The 22,054-nt window shown below is 43.2% G+C and overlaps 2 protein-coding genes and 1 long non-coding RNA gene across 7 annotated transcripts in view; 1 reads left to right on the forward strand and 2 right to left on the reverse strand.

Annotated features, from left to right (window-relative positions):
• GNE (glucosamine (UDP-N-acetyl)-2-epimerase/N-acetylmannosamine kinase) overlaps window positions 1-22,054 on the forward strand; it is an 86,836-nt gene that overhangs the window by 53,314 nt on the left and 11,468 nt on the right. The window lies entirely within an intron of this gene.
• CLTA (clathrin light chain A) overlaps window positions 1-22,054 on the reverse strand; it is a 38,801-nt gene that overhangs the window by 15,030 nt on the left and 1,717 nt on the right. For 3 of the 5 annotated variants that reach the window (XM_036330392.1, XM_036330390.1, XM_036330391.1), the window contains exons 2-4: window positions 11,332-11,369; window positions 9,169-9,286; window positions 4,704-4,815 (exon numbers count right to left, since the gene is read on the reverse strand). In XM_036330392.1, the coding sequence (XP_036186285.1) occupies window positions 4,704-4,815; window positions 9,169-9,286; window positions 11,332-11,369 (268 nt within the window). Of the gene's footprint in view, window positions 1-409; window positions 464-4,703; window positions 4,816-9,168; window positions 9,287-11,331; window positions 11,370-22,054 lie in introns of all 5 variants that reach the window. The other 2 variants (XM_036330388.1, XM_036330389.1) reach the window with 1 other exon arrangement.
• Window positions 17,549-18,708, reverse strand: LOC118667320. Its single transcript, XR_004971231.1, has 2 exons — window positions 18,294-18,708; window positions 17,549-17,803 (listed from the first exon to the last, which is right to left on the reverse strand). It is a non-coding gene; the product is annotated as an uncharacterized LOC118667320 (long non-coding RNA).

Raw genomic sequence — 22,054 nt, forward strand, 5'->3', positions numbered from 1 at the left:
TCTTCGAAGAAACCACGTGTAGAAAATGTGCCCCGACTGGTTCCTAACCAGGACATCTACCTCTCCTCATCTACCTCTGGCAGGGGTGTAGTGGTGGCAGCAAGAGGTCAGAGCCCTCCAGTCCCAAAGCCTTCCCAGACAAGATCACAAATGATCCACATTTTGAAAGGGAGTCAGCTTCCTTCTGTCCAAAACCCCAAATATGAAAAATGGCAATCAGAGTTGTAGGAAGTCATGATTCTGCAAGACAATCATTGGATCATACCCCAGCTTACCACCTATTAGTCAGCCCCCGAAGTGCCAGTTTGAAATAATTTGAAAAGCAAAGCAACTTGTGGCATAAAAGGTGCATTAACTCTAAATGAAAAGTAGAATAAAAAAAGGAAAAGGAATTAGTTTTGCAACATACACATAACCAATCACGTCAGCGAAGGGTTGTTTGTAGAAAGCTTCATCTGCCACCCTAGACAGCAAGAGATCCAAAAGGCAGGCAAGCAGGCAGGAAAAAAGAGAGAACATTGAGAAGCAGAAACATCTCAAATCCACAATAGAGGCACAACTTCTCTGGGAAAGCTGTTCCCATGGCTCTATCCTAACCCAGCAAGGGTTCCAGCGCTGGAGACTCCAGCAGGCACTGTTTCCTGCTGGCCTGCTCCACGGGGATTCTCCCTTTGCCTTACCTCAGCCACAACAAGCATTTCTTAAGAACCTACTTATGGGCTAAGCCCGTTTACAGTCACTATGTTGGTTCAATTCTCAACCCCAGCAACCTAGGACATACTAAGTGTTCTCACTTTACAGATGAGGTAATGGAAGCCTACAGGTGAAGCAACTTATTCAGCAGTAAGGCAACGGGCAGAACTCCCAACCAAAGCTGCCTGGCTATTTTCACTGCATATTAATACTTCCCAGCTGGTGTAAGCCATGTCACCCTCCTGCCAGGCTCAGTCACTATCACTGGGTGTACCAGACAAGCCAGGTCCCAAAGTCAGTTTTTTCTTGCATTATCCAATTACTGCTTCCCCACACTGGCTGGGTGGGATCAATTTCCAGTATCTTAGGAACCCATATGGCCACTTCAAAAGTCCCACCTTAGAGAAAAAAGCAGCTGGAGGCAAGTGGTTTAGTGGAAAGAACTGCAGATTAGGTTCTGGCTCTGGGTTACTGTGTCCCTGAACAGACTGTCTGCCTGTTCAGTCCATGCCAGACTTGACTGCTTTAACAAGGTGAGGCCCAGAAGCCAGCACTTAATTCTTTCTTAACTCTCACTCACATCAGGAATGTATCAGAATGGCAGGGCTCTGAAACAAAAAGGAAAGAGCAGAATGCTGAGTGGAGGAGTTTACACCACGGAGGACAGGCTGGCCACCTCGTCCACTGTGGGTGGGCAGGGAACCTCCCTCAAGGAGCCTTACCCTGTCCTTTGCCAGGTCAGTCTGGGACACAGGCGTGGAAGGGACATTTTTTTTAAAGGACAATCATGCCTGGTTATTAACAAACTCACATATTTATTTGAAGGGAAATGCTAGTGATTTTTTATTTTTAAACTCACACATACCCTTTCTTCTTTACCATTTTGGTTTTTATATGGAAGTGTTCTGTGGAAATTTAAAGAAAGTAAAAATAACAGCAAGATTGTAACTCGCAGTGAGTCAGTAGGAAAACAGTTGTTTATGGGCAAAGTAAGTGTGAGGGAAAGGAAAGGTAGGCCAGCTTGTAAACCCATAATCCTTTCAGTTTTCACAAAGACTAAACCTAATCAATTTCAACTGTGTTTTGCTTCTGCTGGAAGAAAATAAAGGTTTAATGACTCCTGTCAAGGCATCACTAAGACAACAAAAGCCTGAATATCAGGCTTTGGCTCCTTTGCAGCTAGCCCCAAAAGTGCTGGTCTGTGACAGCACTGCTCTGTCATGATTACAGACCCAGGACAAATGGAAAATCTCATACAACAAACACAGACGGCCCTCCACCTGCTTGTTCTTCACCCCCCAGATAGAGGGGCCTCAGAGCAGCAATCCTCAGGCAGGCAAGGCAGGAAGGGGCTCAGGGAAGCCTGGGAGATGAGGGGGGGGAATGCTTTCGGGCATCTTAGGAGGCTGATACTCACGAGGGCATGGAAAAATGTTTGCCTCACTGAGCATCACGGATTCCCCAAACTTTTATAAGCCTTGAGAAAAGTGAAGCTAAGTCAGTACCAAAGCTACCTATAAAAGGGGGAATGTTTGTTATGGTTTAGGAAGGGACATGGTCTGGGGTTGTTCTATAGGAAAAAACTCCTCTGACTGGCTACTATGAAAAGAGAATTCTTTTCTATGTGCTGTCCCTTAATTCATGGCTCTTGTGCAGTGACATTTAGGCCCCAACTCAGGATAAAAGGAGGGAGATGCAGTCTGAGGACTGACAGACTAGAGATGCTGTGACAAGGTCTGTTGACTGTTCTGCCCCCTGTACGGTGCCTGGCACAGATGTGCTCTGAAGGCTTCAACGGAGGCATCTGGAAGCAGAAAGCCTGAGATACTTGCATTAAAATAGGCCCTTGCTACCCGGAGTCTCCTCTTTCAAACTTCCCTGCCTTATCTTTGTGGTCCCCCTTAAAACATCCAGTTGCTGCAAGAATCACCCAGTAAGAATGAGAATGCTTGAATTGAGCACCCTCGTTTTCTTTCCTCAAAATATTCACTATTTACCTGTAGACAGACAATGAGAAAGATAAGTCACTTTAAACAGATAATTGAGACTTCTTTAGTCCCATGGGACTCTAATGTTTGAGTCAAGCTTAAATGGGGGAAGGGAGAGCCATAAGCAATGTCGAAATCTCCAGGGGAGGAGGGTGTATACCATTGGAAGAAGTTCCCAAAGTGGTTCTATAATGGCTTCCACCTCAGCCACTGAAGAATTGGCGTGAAGTGTAAAAACCATCCCTGGATCCTTGGTGACAGTGGCTAGTGCGGCACTAGCTTTACACACTGAGGGTCAGCCCTGTCTGTGCTGCAAGGTTTTTACAAGGCAAGTGATCTGGTTTCTAAACAGTTCTACATTTCCAATGAGTGGTTAAGTTTAACTCTTCCTCTCTCTGGTACCTGAAATTCATCTCTGAGACTATCCAACCCAACATCCTCAAATTCTACGTAAAGAAAAGTACACCAAGCCCTAAATCAATGCCCAGATGGACTAAACCTTTAAGACTAAGCTCCTAAAAACAGGTGTAATCAGTCTCTTCAAGGACAATCGATTCTGTATACAGACAGAAGGGATTCAGTTTAGCAAAACTGGCTTGAAAAAATTTCTGCAATGGGAAACCTATCCCCAACATAATATTTTAAGTCTGAGAATCTGAATGTCAACTTGCTTAAGCCTCAGGGACCCTGAACAGGGAGGGTCAGCCCAGTTTTGCCAAGTACTTCAGAGCAGACTGATAGGCTAAGGCAACACACTAGGGTAAACAGCGTCTTATACAAAGCACCCACTCATCTCTCTTTAGAGCTGTGAACTCACAGCTGGGGGAAACTATCTTGAATAAGCAAAAGATAAAGAGGCCTGGCCTGTCAGCACTTCAAAGCGATCACAAGCTCAGCAGAAGCCCCCAACCTGAGAGCAGTCCCACCATACTTATCACAGAACTTCAAACGGAACCAGTAAGCACAGAGAATGCATCCACCACAGGAAGGTGGCCAGGACAGAGGCTCAAACCTGGCATCTGAGGGGCAAATGACAGAACCAAGGATGGCCAACAGGAGATCACTGAAGACTGCTACATAAACAGTCCATCTGTTCTACCAGGGTTGCCCCACAATGGCCCTGGCTGGCAAAGCCATCAGCTCCCTCTTTTTTGGCAAATGTCCATATAATAGAGCTGACAGAGAGATGGGCACTTAAACCCACTTCTGCCTCTGAGGATAGAAGCCTAAGACTCTTCACCTTGAAAATTAAAACTATCCCCAAGACCTGTCTTTATACTGAAGTGAGTGAAGTCAATCCAGCAGGGAAAGCAAGCCCACGGACACCGTGGCGAGCAGCACTGCCTCTGCCTCTCTGAGCCAATTCCTCATGGATGCTAGGCATGCAGCATTAAGGACACAGCTACTGGTCAGTGGGGATACGAGAATGTTTCCTCCAACGACTCAAGAGCATTTTTTTAAAAATCAACTCAAGATTTTTTTAGACACAAATAAATACCCAGAGAACCCTTAATTCTGAAGTCGCTGTGTTGGACGACCTTCTTTGGCTACCTAATTACTAATCACATTTTCCCACTAACAGACTCCTCTGTGAAGCAGCTTTCAGAGGGCAGGGTTATAGTTAGGGAATACAACATGATGAAATTTATCATCATTTCCAGTGGACTAAGATCCTGGTATTATAGTCATGAAACGGCCTTTCCTTTCAGGGTTACATCTTTACACATGGACCTGATCCATGAAATAATTTTTCCTTTGCTGTATCATACCATTACAGGTGGTACATATGAATCAAACTCTTGGTTGAAGAGCTAAACTCACTATAACTGGGAAGGCTAACAGCTAAATTATGCTCACATGAACCAAGAGACTTGCAACCTTTATTTCAAGCATTTTTCGAAAACCTGCGAACACATTTCACACTGAAAGAGATATTAGCAGCTGAGAACCTATCCTGGCTTTGGAAATGGATTTGACTCAATCTTGGAATACAAGCTGTGCCAAGAAGCACCATGGACTAACCTGTTGTTTGCTTTTGTTTTTTGTAACTGCTCATCCTGCCTCGCATACCACTCTTCCAGCTCCTTTATTGCTTTTTCTTTCCACTCTGCTTCTTGCTTCCGAGAGTTGGCATCTTTGAAAGAAAGGAAAAACAACACAAATGAAACAAAACCTGTGCAAATGTATATTGGGAGAATAGTCAGGAGGGAAGAAAAAATTCTATTTTTCCCTGTTTGTATATCCAGTTCTTGACCTCAGTGATTCTATCCAAGGTGTTTCACCACATTTTATCCCAGTCCCCTGACACTATCACTAGTTGGTAGTTTTTGTTTTTTTTCTTTAGGGCTTTAGGAGGGGCGGCCAGGGGGTGGGGGGGGCACAAGAGTGGAAATACTGGCTTCTAATAGAAACAAGCCTTTGGGGGCACCAACTAGGGAAAAAGCAATTACAGATTTTTTTTTCTTTTTTGGTTAATCCTCATGGAGGATATTTTTTCCAATGATTTTTGAGAGGGAGGAAAGGGAACTGAAAGAGAGAAACATTGCTGTGAGAAAGACACATCAATTGGTTGCCTCCCACACATGCCCTAAGGGGATCGAAACTCCTGGCCAGGAATCCAATCCATGACCCTCTGGTGTGCAGGCTGACACTGTAACCACTGAGGCACACTGGTCAGGGCTACAGATGATTCTTTAACAATGCTGCCAATATCAGTTCAGGGTTGGCTATTCATATTAGATAATCCTTTTTAAAAATATATCTTTGCTTTCAGAGAAGAAAGGGGAGGGGGAGAGAGAGAGAGAGAAACATCAGTGATGACAGAGAACCATTGATCGGCTGCCTCCTGCACGCCCCACACTGGGGAATGAGCCTGCAACCCAGGCATGTGCCCTGACCAGGAACTGAGCCGTGCCCTCCCGGTTCACAGGTTGACACTCAACCACTGAGCCATGCCAGCCAGGCCATATTAGATAATCTTTTAACAAAATCTCACAATTTATATTCCACACCTGAGGTTGAAAATTTTTCTATAAAACACAAGATGGCACTCTCTTAACTAAATATGGTAGAAGCACCTCTATGAAGCAGAATGCTATTAGGAAAATGACCAGAGGTAGAGAAGATTTAGGAACCAGGGAACAGTAGAATATAGATGTTCGAGTTGGGAGGACTGCAAAATATTTATCCCTGCTTAGACTGCACAGTGAGTTTGTGACAGAGCTAACGAGAAACTCCAGTGGAGTGAACTGCAGGGCATTGGGGATCATTATTAGCAGTTATTCACAAAGGTTCCAGAAATTAGAGAAAATGCACACCCAGCAGGAAGTTTTTCGGGTTTAAATATGGGTTTTCCTAACATTTAACTAAAATAAAGAGACACATGACAGTAGATAGGAGAAAAGGCAGTATGCCACAGCCACTGCCGCAGTTGACACCTCAAGTTACCCAGATACTTCACTTGAAAACATGCTCTTAAGGACATCCTTTCTCACTTAATCTTTACAACAATCCCATGAAGGTAAACTGTAGTCTCATAGTCAGCAAAGAAAAACTACAGCTCAGAAAGTGAGAAATCATTATAAAGGTTACAGTGAGTGACAGAACCAAGACTCAAACCCAGGTCTGGCTGTAAAGCTCACATATTCTTACTTCATTATGCTGCCTCCAGGGGCGGGACAGAAAGGGAAGCAAGCCAAGAAATAATCTTAAGATGAGCCTGAAGGTGGCAGCCACTGGTCCAGACTAACGTTTGGACAGTAGAGAGCCAGAGCCCACCCTGTAATTAGTATCCTCAAGGGGAGAGTATAAAGCAGTGGTGATGACAACCATTCAAGGGAAGAACTGAAGCATTTGAGGGCATTTTAGGGACTTTGCAAAAAATGTCTTGTAGAAACAACCTGCAGAAAGCAGTAACTGCTAGAAACAGCCTGAGAGCATCTAAAAACCCCAAGTTTCACATTATAAAAGAACTTTCACCCTGTTATCTAACTTATCAGATGGTGACCTATTGCTCAGAGGATAATTATTTTACTCAGATTTTCCACTGATGACTCAGTATATAAACTTCTGGTGCATGTCTGTCCACGTCACTAAGTGTATGCGGAATGGAGGACGCTATGATGCAATGGGAGATGCTGAGGGTTGCCAGTGCCATGTGGGCAAGAAACTGGAAAATACTATTTTCAAAATGTAAGGTCTCCTTTTCAAGACTGGTGAAATTACTTCCAAAAAACTGCCCTTTGATTGAGGAGTATTTTCTTTCTGTGTAGTCTGATAACTTTTTAAATGTTATTACATTAGTAGGAATAAAATATCATGGAAATTTACTCAAATTTTTGTCTAAATAAAAACTGTTACCATCTGTACAAACTAGGTTCTGCATAAAACAGTCCTTTAAATTGTCTTCTTTTACAGATTTATGAAGTGACACTGGCAATAAGAATTTAGAATTCTTAAACGTTTAGCTTGATGAGACAACTATCCAAGCCATAATACAATCTCTGAGTATGGAAGAGAGAAGAGGGAAGGATAAAGAGTCCCCTTAGAAAGCAGGGCACACTGACAGCTGTCTCCTTTGGCCATCCTCATTACTATTCACAGAAAAGCAAATTATTTCACAACAGCCAGTAGCTAAGCTGCAAACCAGTGACACTTGGTTCTCTATTCTTAGCATTTTGTGCCTTCTCACAGTTCTTGCAAAGAAAAAAGGTGAAAATGAAGAAACACCTAGTTCATGGATCAATCTAATTCAGTTCAGTTAGAATGTAAGGTCAAATGTTTGACTTCCCTCAGGAAGATATCTTCAGTTAAGAAGACAATACACTTCATGGAATATTTCCCAAATGTTCAATTTGATAATTGAAGAAGAAAATGCAATTTTCACAGACACTAAAGTGAACACTCTCCACAAACAAGACAACTTTGCTAAACTTTGGGAAAAGATTAAGTTGGGTTCTGTAACATGAAAAATATCTAGTAGTAGCAATACCAGTTAAGTCCTGCCTCTAAGCCTACTAAGAAGAGATATACAAAGAATAAGCAAGGGCTGAGGCGGCCGGCACCATGAAGACCTATTTTCATCTACCTAAAGCTGTACCCTCCAGTAGAGTAGCTATTAGCCACATGTGGCTATTGAAGTTTATTAAAATTAAATAGTTTCTCAGTCATACAAGCCACATTTAAAGTGCTCTATAGCTACATGTGGCTAGTGGCTGCCACACCGAACAGCACAGATACAGAGTATTTCCATCACTGCAGAAATAACTAGTGGATAGTGCTGTAAAGGTTCAAACATAAGTGTGCCCAGTATTTGAGTCACATAAATTGGGCTGGAGAGGCAACAGATTTTACATTAATTGGCTGTGTTATCAGGGTCACAACCCTTCCTATTTCTAGGTGTCAGTTACCCCATCTGAAAAATGAGTCATGTTTTTACGAGTTCAGTGGTGTCTAGGAAGGAATAATGCTGACACTGTGGTTATAGAGAAGAATGTTATATTTCTAGATTTACAATAAAATATTTAGGCATGAAGTATATGATGTCTGTCTCTTAAAGTGGACCAGAAAAAGTATGTGATTGTATATTTACAATACATGTATCTTCTTTCAACTATTCTGTTTGAAATTTTAGTAAAAAGCTGAGGGGAAAAAAATACCCACACTCTGCCATACTCTCTAACCCGCATATACAGATACCAAGTCTCTCCTGATCTTGCCCAACAGCTGACACTTCATGTACACAGAGAGCCCTTCACGTTAGGCCAGGCTGGCTGGCGCTGATCTTAGGCTTGGCCTGCCTAACGAGATGGTGTATACTAAATGCAATGTGGCTGAAGGGATGGGTATGGACTCTGAAACAGGGCAGACTTAAGCTGAAATTCGGACTCTACTTCTTATCTGTGTGATTAAAAAACTTATTCTACCTATGCTTTTCACTTTCCTCACCCACAAAAGTGTAAAAACTTACCTTTCAGGGATATGAGGGTAAGAAAAACAAATTGTATGTTTTCTAACATAGCTCACATTTTCCTCTTAAGCGCTACTTCAAGTTTACAAAGCGCTCTCATAAATACCATTGCAGAATTCCCAGGGGATTGGTAACACTGATCTTACTCCTCTCAGATGAAGAAACAGATTCTGCAAGGTTTGTGCAAGAAAGTGTGCACAGTTGGTAAGGGCTAAGGCTGAGCCTTGAACCCAGTCTTCTCACTCCACGTCCCCGGCTCCCTTCCCTAGCACCACTCTGGTCTTCTTGAGAGGAGAGGATCTACTGGCTGCTTTCGGGCTGCCCTAATCCTTACACAGTAGCCTGTCATTAAAGATCTCCACCTGAGTAGCCTTGTGACCTTCAGGTTTAGAAAGATTATCATCCCAAACACTAGACAAGGACATAATGGCTAATTCAAGTGAAAAAGGAATAAAAGGAGAGTCAAGGTCAACTATTCCACTGAAAACAGATACCCAAAGACAGAAAGGGATTCCTTACCAAGGGCTTCCAAGCGTTCCATTTGCTCTTCTCTCCATTTACGGATACTTTCAGGCTCTGATTGCAATCGATCCACTTGTGAAATAGCTGCGTAACTGTCTGTCGGACCATTACTCTCCTTAACACAAAACATAATTGTACTCTATCAGTACCAAAAACTCCTTCCTGAAATGCACTTCATCGAAGTTAGAACCCCTGGTTATGTACAGCACTAAAGATTGTTAAAATGTTGAAGGATGACCTTAATACCAATAACACAACCTGATAGGGAGCTTTCAACATTACCACACTTAATCCTTACAGCCCAGGAAGAGGCAGAGTAGTTGTTATCCTATCTGTTAATAAATGGGACATGAGTGGGAGATAGGAAAGTCAGGGAGGTGAGTAATGGAGTTACTGGGAAACAGTGTTATCAGTTTTTGTTTCCTGACTTGACACAGAGATTAGGTGATATTTTCAAAGTAACAAAGGTAAGTACATAGTAGAGCACGGTTTAGACCTTAAGACCTACATGCTATTACACAATGCAGGAAATAGTTCACTTAATACCACCTTCATCAAAATATAGTGAATTTGAGAAGAGTCCAAAAGAAAATGTATAGTTATACATCAAGGAAAAAAATAAAAAGGGAGGCAATCGTGGGGCGTGCATGCACGTGCACAGACTGCTCTTTATAGTGGGTTAGATTTGGGAGCTAATAAACAAACTGACAAAAACTCAAACAGAACTTAATCTCTAGAGAATTATTCTAACTAGACTATCTACAAAGGTGGAAAAATTTATTTAAAGTATTAGTAGTAACTAACTTATTAGCATTTTTCATGTATCAGGCACATAAAAGCTCTCTTCCCCAAACACCTTGCAAAGCAAGTTTTTATTCCCATTTCACAGCTAGGGAATTAAACTGAGGCACAAAGAAATGACAGGTCCAAATTCATAGCTAGTAAAGCAGGGGTGAGGAACATTTTTTCTGCCAAAAGCCATTTGGATATTTGTAACATCATTCACAGGCCACAGAGAATTATCAACTTAAAAATTAGCCTGCTGCCTAGCCAGTGTGTTTCAGCTGGTTGAGTGTTGCCCCATGCACCAAGAGGTCACAGGTTCCATTCCTAGTTGGGGCACATGCCCAGATTGCGAGCCTGATCCCCAATAGGGGGAGTACACGAGGCAGCCCATCAGCGTTTCTCTCTCCCCCTCCCTTCCTCTCTAAAATAAAAACATATTTAAAAAAAATCAGCCAGCTATATTTGGTCAAACATTTAATTAACTCACCCCTAATGCTTTGGCAGGGCCAGTTCGGGCCTTATATGGCCTGCTGGCTGGACTTTCCTCATCCCTATAGTAAGGATAAAGCCAGGATCTAAACCCCATTCTATTTCACTCTAAAGGCCAATCTCTAAACCTTGGATCGGAAACTACAAATCAGGAGGCCTGCCACCTGTTTTGTAATAAAATTTTACTAAAACACAGCTAAGCCCATTCGTTTATGGACTGTCTATGGATGCTTTAAACTGGAGCAAAAGAGTAGTTTGACGGACCTTATAACTCACAAAGCTTAATATCTTTACTATGTGGCCCTTTATAGAAAAAGTAAAATTAGTTCACCCTTGGTTTAAAAGGTTCAACTGCTGGCCCCACCACATACTTACTGCCTTTGTTACTTTAGATCAGTGGTCAATAACCTTTTGTACCTCACGGACCACCAGTGGTCTGCGGACCACTGGTTGGCGACCGCTGTTTTAGACTACTGATTTAACCTGTGTGCCTCAATTTATTCATCTGTAACACAGGAATAACAACAGTACAGGTCCCTCGCATTGTTGGGAGAATTAAATAAGTATAAACAGTGCTTCATAGCACATCACAGAGAGTGTTTAAATTCACCGCAGCCTCCATCATCATCATCATCATCATCAAGGTTCATTTCTTGAGAATAAAGCTGGTTAACACTAGGGCCTGGTCAATAACATTTTTTAAAAAAAGCTCTATATAAGTGTCACTTCTCTTCGAATCCTTCTACTTTGGCAGGTAACATACCAGCTATTAATATATCCAGGAAAATCAAGGGAGTGGGGTCCTTCCTGAATCAGTCCATTCAAATTACAGGAAAGGAAGACTCTTGACCACTATAATTCAACACAATTAAGAGTACTCTGTACCTGGTAGTATTCGCCATTCATCACTCCATCAACACCATCTGCAAGACATAAGATTGCAATTTGTCAATCAGGGCTGGTCAAATGCTGAGCCAAAAGTGGTTTACAGAGTAAAATATAGTATTATATGTAGTAAGTATTCTAAGTTACTCCTATCTCTCTATCTCTCTCTCTCTCTCTCTCTCTATATATATATATATATATATATCCTATCTAATAATAGAAAAACATGGTAATTGACCACACCTTCGCTATGCTTCCCATTGGCTAATCAGGGCGATATGCCAACGAAGATGGTGGTTAATTTGCATACGTAGGCGCAATGCTCAGGAGGCGAAAGGGGAAGGATGGAAGAAGCCGCCTTCCGCTGACGGTGATCGGAAATCCAGGGGGCAGGCAAGAGCCAGGTGGCCCCCGGACCGTGATTGGGAGAACCAAGGCCGCCTTTGCCTGCCCCCCAACCCCCCCCCCACCGGTGAGGAGAATCCGGGCGGGGTAGGGAAGAGGTGGCCACCAGCAGCTGCCTCTTCCCGCCCCCCTGCCCCAGCCAGTGTTCAGAGAAGTACCTGTATTTTTTTTTTCCAAAGTACCTGTATTTTTAATAATTTCTTGACATGGTAAAAGAATTTTACATTACGATCCAAGGGTGGTGGGGTGAAGAGAAGGAGCAGCAGAACAATCCAACAAACAAAAAGGGAAACAGAAATGCATGGTGGAAGGGATTTGAAGGGTGGGTAGGGGCATTGCCCAACTAAAATGCAATTGGTTTGTTGCTGAGTACTATTCATGGGAAGACAGCATCCCGACTCCTTCTCTATACAGCATATTGGGAGTAAAAATGATGCAGCCAGGTGGAAATATGATTAGGGGTTGGAAGACAGACAGGGAAAGAAGTAGTCAGAAATAGACACTGAGAGAGTCACTGGCTGGCTGGCTGCAAATACTGACTCTCCAGTAGTGATAGAATAAAAAAGTGGGGGATATTTCTGGAAGATTCAAGAGATAGGGGGCAACTCTTCTATGGTTTTAACTTGCCCAGCAGATTTCCACATACACACGTGTACACGCCTGTGTTTGCATGCACACACATATACACATAACTGACTGCCCTCCCTGGAAGCACAGAAGAAGAAGCCACCCGCCCGAGGTCCCGGGCTGCAGCCACCCAGAGAAGCTGCCAGCCCTGTGGTCCAGGGCGGCAGCACCTGTGGCCAGGGAAATAGGTTCCCTCTTCTCCTACTGCAGTTATTACTTCAGTATTCCCCTTCTGAATTTCTCTCCTGTGCTACAACCCAACTCCACTTTTCATCGGAAGGATACGGAACAGAGAGAGCAGTGTTAAAAGCTTACATTTTTAAGCCAGTAAGGTTGGTACTTAAACATATAAATGGAAAACTAGAGTCCTTAAGGTAACAAAGGCTACAAAGGAAGGGACAGCACATGACCTATTATATCCAGCAATCCATATGGGGACTGAAAACTTTGCAATGATGACAATTAGTGAAGATATGAATCAACTAAAATAGTTGAGAGGGACAATTCTTCCATCTTTGAAAATATCTACATCAAATCTGTTTAAATAGATTTTCATCTGCATAATATAACACATTCTGACAAGACCACCATCACCACTAATGTGGTCAGTGTTGTGCTGATAAATGTTTAATAACTGAGGAACCCCCGCCCCCCGAGTGCACAAATTTTTGTGCATCAGGCTACTAGTGTGTGTGTGTGTGTGTGTGTGTGTGTGTGTGTGTATCCTCTAATCTAATAATAGATAAACATGGCAATTGACCACACCTCCACTATGCTTCCCATTGGCTAATCAGCAGGATATGCAAATTAACCCAACCAAGATGGCGGCCGGCGGCCATGCAGCTGAAGTGAGCAGGAGACTTGCTTATTCCAGTGATGGAGGAAGCCAAGCTTCCTCCCTGCTGCAGCCGGGCTCTGAGCTCCACTCTAAGCAACAAAGTTGCAATTATAGACTCTAAACAAACCCCAGATACCTGCTTTCAGCAGGCCGTGGCCTCAGAGCTGGAGTGGCAACAAAGTTTCAATTATAGAAGGTAAATAAATCCCAGAGTAAAAAAGAAAAAAAGGAGAGGTTGGGAGCTTCAGTCGCCGGCTTGGCCAGCCTGAAAACAGCCCTCAGCCCCTCATCCAGACTGGCCAGGCACCCCAGTGGGGACCCCCACCATGAAGGGGGTGTGACCAACTGCAAACAGCCATTAGCCCCTCACCCAGGCTGGCCAGGCACCCAAGCAGGACCCCCACCCTGATCCAGGACACCCTTCAGGGCAAACCAGCCGGCCCCCACCCATGCACTAGGCCTCTATCCTATATAGTAAAAGGGTAATATGCAAACTGACCCTACCAGCAGAAAGACTGGGAATGACTGGTCACTATGACACACACTGACCACCAGGGGGCAAACGCTCAATGCAGGAGCTGCCCTCTGGTGGTCAGTGGGCTCCCACATGGAGGAGCTCTGCTCAGCCACAAGCCAGGCTGATGGCTCCCAGTACAGCGGTGGTGGTGGGAGCCTCTCCTGCCTCCTCAGCAGCGCTAAGGATGTCCGACTGCAGCTTAGGTCTGCTCCCCGCTGGCAAGTGGACATCCCCCAGTGCTGCCGGGCTGCTAGAGGGATGTCTGACTGCCAGCTTAGGCCCGATCCCCCCTGGGGAGCAGGCCTAAGCCAGCAGGTGGTCATCCCCCGAGGGGTCCCAGACTGCAAGAGAGCACAGGCCAGGCTGAGGGACCCCCCGAGTACACAAATTTTTGTGCACCGGACCACTAGTATATAATAAAAGCCTAATACGCTAAGTGTCCGGTTGTCCAATCAGCCAACCAATCAAAGCATAATATGCTAATGATATGCTAAGGCCGCTCAACTGCTCACTGACCACCAGGGGGCAGACGCTCCGACTGGTAGGTTAGCTTGCTGCTGGGGTCTGGCTGATCCAGACTGAGCAAATCGGGCTGCACACACCCTAGAGCGGTGGTTCTCAACCTTCCTAATGCCTCGACCCTTTAATACAGTTCCTCATCTTGTGGTGACCCCCAATTTCATTGTTACAAATTGAACATAATTAAAGCATAGTGATTAATCACAAAAACAATGTAATTATATATGTGTTTTCCGATGGTCTTAGGCGACCCCTGTGAAAGGGTCGTTCAACCCCCAAAGGGGTCGTGACCCATAGGTTGAGAACCGCTGTCCTAGAGCCCTCCCGTAGTCCCTCTCCCTGGCCTACACACTTCCAATCCGGGCTGAGGGACCCCCCCCCCCCCACGCCGAGTGCACAAATTTTGTGCGCCGGGCCTCATGTGTGTGTGTATACATATAATTGATTTCAGAGAGGGAGAGGGAGAGGGAGGGGGAGAGAGAGAAACAGCAATGATGAGAATCACTGATCAGCTGCCTCCTGCACTCTCCACACTGGGGATCAAGCCTGCAACGAAGGCATGTGCCCTGACCGGGAATCAAACCGTGCCCTCCTGATTCATAGGGTGATGCTCAACCACTGAGCCACAATGGCCAGGCTACAATCCAGTCTTACTGACACAACTATTATTATTTTTATTATATTTTATTGATTTTTTACAGAGAAGAAGGGAGAAGGATAGAGAGTTAGAAACCTCAATCAGCTGCCTCCTGCACACTCCCTACTGGGGATGTGCCCGCAACCAAGCTACATGCCTTTGACCGGAATCGAACCTGGGACCCTTCAGTCCGCAGGCCAACGCTCTATCCACTAAGCCAAACTGGTTAGGGCCTGACACAATTATTTATAACCAAATGAGAAAGTCTACCTCAGAAATATAAAAAATGCCTAAGACCTAGAGCTGGGGTGGGCAACCTTTTTGTGAGTGCGTGCCAAAACCAGCAAAATCTCTGACTCAAAATTCTTCTGCGTGCCAACCCTAATTTTTTGAGAACATGTTACACCTACTTGATATCTCTTAAGGTGTATGTATGTGAAGAACCTTGAAGAAATAAAATTCATTCTAGCGACAACAACACGGTATATGATGATGAAAAATACATTTTTTAAATGTATACATGTACACTGATAGTCCGACAGAAAACTTTATGACTCCGTTTGATATTATCAGTAGGACATTTGTTGCTGCATCACTGATGACAGAGATTTTACATCAGGTTTATATTTCGTGACCTTCAGAGATATGCACGAGCTACTATTCTGAGCCATCAGGCTACTCCTATTACGAGACTTAACAAAATTCCTCACTGAGAACAGAGATTCACAAGCATATGTGGATGAAACCAAAACACTGGTCGGATCTAGGAAGGCAGGGAGAGTTAAGGCAGAGGCATAGAAATTGCTCTTCCCCTCTCTCATCAGTCCATGTCTATGGTCTTTAAGATAACTTGTTATGTAAAATTATTTATTTATCTAAGATGCACCTACACTGAATTTACCTGAAAAATAAAAAAGTCGATATTAAGAAAAAAATTGTAAATGGAAGATTATAAGAGAGGGTTTTGCGTGCCAGCACAAGTTACTGGTGTGCCATGTTTGGCACGCATGCCAGGGGTTGCTCATCCCTGACCTAGAGACTATCAATCCACATAGTACAAAATGGTGGCCCATATGCTGAACATACTTTAAAATATAAAGTACTAAGTTAGAAAATTCCACAAGATCAGGATTTCCATGTTTGGGGGAAGGGGCAGGCAAACAGAAGATATGGCAATAATGGGGCTGCATTCCTGAATTGGTAACACTGTTGGACATGAGGGTAGCCTTCATATGGAGCATGCTCTGGACAATTTGCCAGTACTCCTTAGCCCCAACTTTTTTTAAAAGATATTCAAACTGATTTTAGAGCAAAAGGAAGGGAGAAACACTGATGTGATAGTGAAACATCGGTCAGCTGCCTTCTGCATGCCTCCTACCGGGGATGGAGCCCAGGATCAAACAGGCAACTTTCAGGTGCATGGGGAGATGCCCAACCAACTGAGCCACACTGGCCAGGGTAAGCCCCACAAACCCATTCTGTGTTTCACTAATTTAATTACCTGACTAGTCTGATAAGCATGTGTTCCTAACCTAACCTAACCTAACCTAACCATGAGGCAGTCTCTACAGTGTTGCACACCATTCCTCTGGAGTGGCTGCTCTAATTTACTTCAAAAGCCTCAAAAAAATTTAGCTTCCACCTACATAATCTGTATTCTGTATCTGTTGGTTGACCCACACTTACTAGCTAACTGGAGGCCTGGTGCTCAAATTTGTGCATGGGTGGGGTCTGATCAGGCCAGGGGGAGGGGCCAGGGAGGTCAGCTGGCTGCACTGGGCATCATAGCGATCGGTGGTTCCAGTTGCTTGGCTTTCATATATATATATATACTAGTAGCGCACCAGTACCTCGCTGCCACCCTCCAGTAGCTCTCCGCCTGCTGCCCTGCCATCCTATAGTTCCCCCCAACCCCCTTCCGCCCCTCATAGCTTGCTGCCCTGCCCCCTCCTGTAGCTCTCCACCACCCGCTTGTAGCTCGCTGCCCCACCCTCCTGCTGATCCGTGATCCAGTCGTTACACAGTTGGTTGTTATGCTTCATGGCATAACGACCATTTACATATTACATCTTTATTATATAGGATAGGTTATGTAGAACTTGCATTATTTTGACCAATTTTTTTTCAAACTGCAATGACATTTTATTGAATGGAGTAGGAGAGGAAAGATGAAAGAAGAGATGAACCTAAATGATTTAAGAACTCAAGTAATAAAAGGAATGCCAAGCACTTAGTATGGGCCACCATCAGAAGGCCCTCTGAGGGCAATATATGAAAATATTTCACACAGCTTTCCTCTAGGGGTAGGTGCTCTCAGCCTCATTCTTTCCTTTTAAAAAAAAAATAAAAATGAAAATTGATTTTTTACAGAGAGGAAGAGAGAGGGATAGAGTTAGAAATATCGATGAGAGGGAAACATCGATCAGCTGCCTCCTGCACACCCGCTACTGGGGATGTGCCCGCAACCAAGGTACATGCCCTTGACTAGAATCGAACCTGGGACCCTTCAGTCCGCAGGCCAGCGCTCTATCCACTGAGCCAAACCAGTTAGGGCTCATTCTTTCCTTTTAACAAGCAAAGATTTCATCAAACCACTCCTCTGGTCTTGATTCCTAACTAATTACAGGCATACCTCTTTTTTATTGAACTTCACAAATATAGTGTTTTTTACAAATTGAAGGCAAGACCCTCAACCATAATAAAAAAGATTACGACTGCCTTTACTGTAATGCTTGCTTTATTGCAGTGGTCTGGAATCAAACTGGCAATATCTTCAGGGAATTCCCATAAACCCAACTTTAACTGCCCATTTTCCAAATCAACACTAACATTTTATCCATTCTTTTAGTCTCTTGCTTCTCCCAATTACCATCCCCTTGGCTTTGAGAGTAATGAAAACTTTTCTCGATCATTTCCCCAGCATGTCTTCCTGATACCAAAACATTGTTTTTTAAAAAAGGAAAATGGAGACAGAAGAAAATACCATGTTAATTTCATTAACTCAACCCCTTGGTTTCTATCCTGTTGGTTTATCTAATGTGTATAGATGAAATTTTTCAGCAAAACTGGACTCCTAAAACATAACTTTTTTTCCAGTAATCCATTCTTCTATATCATTAAATTCTCAACTTTAGTAGGATGAAGACACCTACTACTTATCGCTTCTAATGTGCCAGACTCAGTATTAAACACTTGATATACATTAAGTTTTAATCCTCACACAAACTTACATGTATCAGCACTTTACAAATGACCTTAGAGTATGCATAGGGTTCCTTGAAGTAAATAAGGTATTCTTGAAGGGGCAGATAATTGATGACACTATTTTCTCTTACATTTATTTTTTTGCTTAAAGATGTAAGAAAAATATTAAATGCATGTATTATGAAATAACCAGCCTTTAAAAAGTGGTGTAATACCTGAGCAAGCCAGGAAGTCACAGGATAGATCATCTGATAAATGAACACAAACTGCAGGATCTAAGCATTTACCAGCACACTTCAGCTTTACTCTGTTTCAACTGCTGGCTATGAATCTGTAGGAGGGAGACATTGATGTGAGAGAGAAACATCCATCCTCTGTACACGCCCTAACCGGGAATCAAACCAGTAACCTAATTCTTTTACTCCTCTGCTTTATTTATGATAGTACAAAAATCAGTTTCTCATAGTTTTTGTCATGGCTTTTTATACTCCAAGTTGTTTGTGCGTCCACCTACCCATATAATTATTAAAAATACTCTATAGCCCTAGCTGGTTTGGCTCAGTGGATAGAGCATCAGCCTGCGGACTGAAGGGTCCCAGGTTTGATTCCAGCCAAGGACACATGCCTGGGTTGCGGGCTCGTTCCCCAGTACGGGGTGTGCAGGAGGCAGCCAATCAATGATTCTCTCTCATCATTGATGTTTCTCTCTCTCTCTCCTTCTCCCTTCCTCTCTGAAATCAATAAAGAAATAATAAAAAAAAAAATACTCTATAGCCCAGGCAGCATGGCTTGCTCAGTGGTTGAGCATCGACCTATGAACCAGGAGGTCATGGTTCAATTCCCATTTAGGGCACATGCCTGGGTTGTAGGCCGATCTCCAGAGTGGGGTGTGCAGGAGGCAGCTGATTCTCTCTCATCATTGTTTCTATCTCTCTCTCTCCCTCCCCCTTCCTCTCTGAAATCAATAAATAATAATAATAATGATAATAAAAGTACTTTATAAACTTTTGGAAATATAAAGTTCACCAAAAAACTAATCAAAGTATTTGTGAGGGGGTGGGGGGGATATTAAACTGAACCTCAGTAATAAATTTATTGATGTAGAATTGCTGGGCCACAGGATATACATTTTAAATTTTAAAGGTTTCTAAACACCAATCATGCGCCCCGTTTCTCAGACCTTCACTAAGACAGTTTTATAATGTTTTAAAATTTTTGCTAATTTGATAGCAAAAAAACCCACCTTAAGGTGGCTTTGTTGTGCTGATCTTATTTCCTATGAGGTAATTAAAAATCTGACATTTGATTTTCATCTTTACTGATCTGCCTGTTCTGCCCATTTTTTATCTCTAAGTATTCTCTCTGTATGAATTATTCCTCTCATACTACAAGTGTTTACCCCATTTACTTTTTATGGTTTATGATATTTAACACCTAAAACTTAACTTGTATGTAGACAATATCAATTTTTCCCTTTATGATTTCTGTAACTGTTTTTATGCTAAAGGCCTTTCCTATTCCAAGATAAATATTCACTTTTCTACTGGTACTTGAGGGGGAAAAAATCCTCTCTTTAGTCCACCCAGAATTTATTTTTGTGTAAGACAGAAAAGAGATGATTTTTAATCCTAGAGCCTACAAGCCAGATGGACATTCTGGTTAATAAATTACAGCTAACACACCAACTATTCAGTTAATATATTCCAGCCCAGGGCCATTCCCAATAGGAAAGTCTTTGATCACTATTCCATCACAAAACTAAGAGAAGTTCTCATCCCATACCTCCTAGGTCACATGCTATCTGTCCTTTGGATCTGAAGACTCTTCCAAACCCATTGGCAAATGCTTTGAACTCTGATACCTTACCACTGTACTTACATTCAACTGGCCCAAGTCAAAGGACTGTCTGTTGCTACAGAAACATGCAGAAAGGACATTAGGGCGCCTTAATTTATTAGGACAACTAAGCTAAGCAACCTGATGCTCCAAAAGGAAACTGTCTAGGGCAGCAGTCACCAATCTTTCAGACCTCACGGACCACCAGTGGTCCGCCGACACCAGTTGACGGCCACTGGTCTAGGGCATCCAGACAGAAACAAGGGTCAGAATATGATTCCAGAGATGTAAGACTCTTTGTCCCAAACCCACCTTACACCTCTCAAACCTTTGAAGTCAAGCAGACCAGGGTTTGATTACAGTAGAGCCATGTATTAGCGTAAATGCTATGTTAGGATCATTGTTTAAACTCCATGATGGTAAGTTCTCATCTGAAATAGAATGACACTACCACTTAGAACCTGGCACAAAGTAAATGAGTAGTACTACTAAATACCATGCATGAGATTTCCTTGAACTTATCAGCTTCACCACTACCAAGAAAATTATTCTCCATCTCCAGCTTTCCTTTAAAATTCATGTACCTCCGTTTCCTTCTCCTCCAAGAAAGAACCTGACAGAAACATACCACATAGTGCCTCATTGCCATACTCCTTTAGTAGCTCCTTAATCACCTCTTATTTTCCTCCCTCCTGAATGCAGGTTTTCAACAGCTCTAGAATTAGGCTGCCTCTTTCCTGACCACCTGTTCTTCCTCAGTATCTCTGGAACCACTTCACCAGGCTTGTTACCTCCCATCTTTAAACCTATGTATGCATCTTTTCCACCTCTCCTAATAACTGAGAGAATCGCCCTGGGTTTAAGCCTAATCCCTCTGGTTTCTGCCTGCCCATCCTCCATGGGCCTTTCCCCCAATGCCGGAGGAGTTCATGTGTGCTCCTCAATCTGTTAGAGCAGTGGTTCTCAACCTTCCTGATGCCGTGATCCTTTAATACAGTTCCTCATGTTGTGGTGACCCCCAACCATAAAATTATTTTCGTTGCTACTTCATAACTGTAATTTTGCTACTGTTATGAATCATAATGTAAATATCTGATATGCAGGATGTATTTTCATTGTTACAAATTGAACATAATTAAAGCATAATGATTAATCACAAAAACAATATGTAATTATGTATGTGTTTTCTGATGGTCTTAGGCAACCCCTGTGAAAGGGTCGTTCGACCCATAAAGGGGCTGCGACCCACAGGTTGAGAACTGCTGTGTTAGAGCCTCCTGCCTTTAGCAGGACACAGAGCTCCCTCCTAAAATCTGTTTCCTCAATACACTCCCTGAAAGCCCATAGGCCTTGTAACACCCTTCTCTCCCTACTTCCAAAAAATAACAGTAGCTAGGTACTGTGTGTAGTCAGTGTACTGTGTGTAAGCACCTTACAGGTGCTTTCTACTGTAACCCCAGCAACCCTATGTAGTGTGTGTTTTGCACCTTTTACAAAAGAAAAAACTGAGGCAAGGCACTGGCGGCTCCCTGGGCTGCCTGAAAAGCTCTACGGACACAAGCAGTCTAGGGCAGCACAGAATCCTGAGAGGCAGTGCGAGAGAAAAGAGGGCGGGGAGAGAGGGAAAGAAAGGGAAAAAGAGGGTGAGGAAGAGTGAGAGAAAAGGGAAAAAAGGTCTAAGTAGTTCTCTAATCCCCCAAGGAAGTGCTGACCGCTGCACTATTACCAACTCCAACTACACTGTCAGAGATCAGGCTTTAAATCACTAAATGCTTAGTTCACTAAGAAAGTCCTTCCTAGGAACTAAGTCAGCAATCATCCCTTCCTTCCCTTTGCTGAAAGCTTAATACACCAAAGACCCATGAGTCTAACTCTATTTTCTCCCTTTTATCTTTTCAAACTGCCAGTCACCAAGAATGGACATTTTTGCCCATTTTTCTGTGAGTATCTATGTCCAGACCCACTGCTAGGCACTGTGGATACAACAGTGAGCAAGAGGTAACACTGTCCTTGAATCAGGACAGTCTTCTGACTATGGGTCCTACTTCTCCCAACACTGTCCTACCCAGGGCAGCCACAACTGCTTTTCAGAAATCATATGGGGGACAGATTGGTAGGAGGCAGCATGGTATAGTATAAA

This window comes from Myotis myotis, unplaced genomic scaffold (genome assembly GCF_014108235.1).
Source record: "Myotis myotis isolate mMyoMyo1 unplaced genomic scaffold, mMyoMyo1.p scaffold_m19_p_12, whole genome shotgun sequence".
Lineage (NCBI taxonomy): Eukaryota > Metazoa > Chordata > Mammalia > Chiroptera > Vespertilionidae > Myotis > Myotis myotis.